Source organism: Camelina sativa, chromosome 4 (assembly GCF_000633955.1).
Source record: "Camelina sativa cultivar DH55 chromosome 4, Cs, whole genome shotgun sequence".
Classification (NCBI taxonomy): Eukaryota; Viridiplantae; Streptophyta; class Magnoliopsida; order Brassicales; family Brassicaceae; genus Camelina; species Camelina sativa.
Window position 1 is genome coordinate 30069637 of NC_025688.1, and position 1044 is coordinate 30070680.

Sequence of the window (1044 nt, forward strand, 5' to 3'; positions counted from 1 at the left end):
AAAAAAAAAAAAAATGAGCGCGACGCAGACGCAGACGCAGGGACCGCACTCGCTGGCCTTCAGGGTGATGCGACTGTGCAAACCTTCTTTCCACGTGGATCCACCCCTCCGTATTGACCCTTTCGATCTTCTGGCCGGAGAGGATTTCTCCGACGATCCCTCATCCGCCTCCTTGTTCCGCCGTCACGTGTCTTCTGCCGACTCCCTCGACTCGGATCTCAGTTACCGCAACAGATTCCTCCTTAACCATCCTACCGATCCCATCGGTCTCTCTGGTCTTCTGCTCCTTCCTCAGTCCTTCGGGTTCTCTCTCTCTCTCTCTCTCTCTCTCTCTCTCTCTCTATCACACACATTTCTTCTCCTGTTGTATTCGATTGATTTACCTCTATGTGTCGTCGTCGTCTGATTCGGATTTTTGTTGTTGTTGTTGTTGTTGCAGAGCGATCTATCTCGGAGAAACATTCTGTAGCTATATCAGCGTCAACAATAGTTCCACTTCCGAAGTTCGGGATGTTACCATTAAGGTTCCTCCTCACCTGCATTTTTCTTTTGTTTTCTAATGTGTATTGTGCGATCTGTACTTAAGTTAAACCATTATAAGTGCCTAGTAGTAGTAGTAGTAGGCATCTTTCGCTTTTGCTCTTCATTATTATTTTACTGCTTCTTCTTCTTCTTGGACCAAATTCATTCATTCATTCATTCATGTATCTCTTATTATATATATATATATGTATTTGTAGGCAGAAATTCAGACAGAGAGGCAGAGGATTCTACTTCTTGATACATCCAAGTCTCCTGTTGAATCCATAAGGACCGCCGGACGCTATGATTTCATTGTGGAACATGATGTGAAAGAGCTTGGAGCTCATACGTGTGTTCACTCTCTCTCTCTCTCTCACTTTCTTTGTCATTTTCTGTTTCTCCATGCCCATCGTAACCCCAATTCCTCTTTTTAGGTTGGTCTGCTCTGCATTGTACAACGATGCTGATGGTGAGCGTAAATATCTTCCCCAGTTTTTCAAGTTTGTCGTCGCTAACCCACTT

The 1044-nt window shown here is 44.4% G+C and overlaps 1 protein-coding gene across 1 annotated transcript in view; it reads left to right on the forward strand.

Moving 5' to 3' along the window:
* The window catches only part of LOC104783386 (trafficking protein particle complex subunit 13-like), a 4205-nt gene continuing 3167 nt past the window's right edge, over nucleotides 7–1044 (forward strand). The window contains exons 1-3 of the mRNA XM_010508543.2: nucleotides 7–303; nucleotides 440–524; nucleotides 741–871. Of these exons, the coding sequence (XP_010506845.1) occupies nucleotides 14–303; nucleotides 440–524; nucleotides 741–871 (506 nt within the window). The 5' untranslated portion in view covers nucleotides 7–13. The remainder of the gene's footprint in view (nucleotides 304–439; nucleotides 525–740; nucleotides 872–1044) is intronic.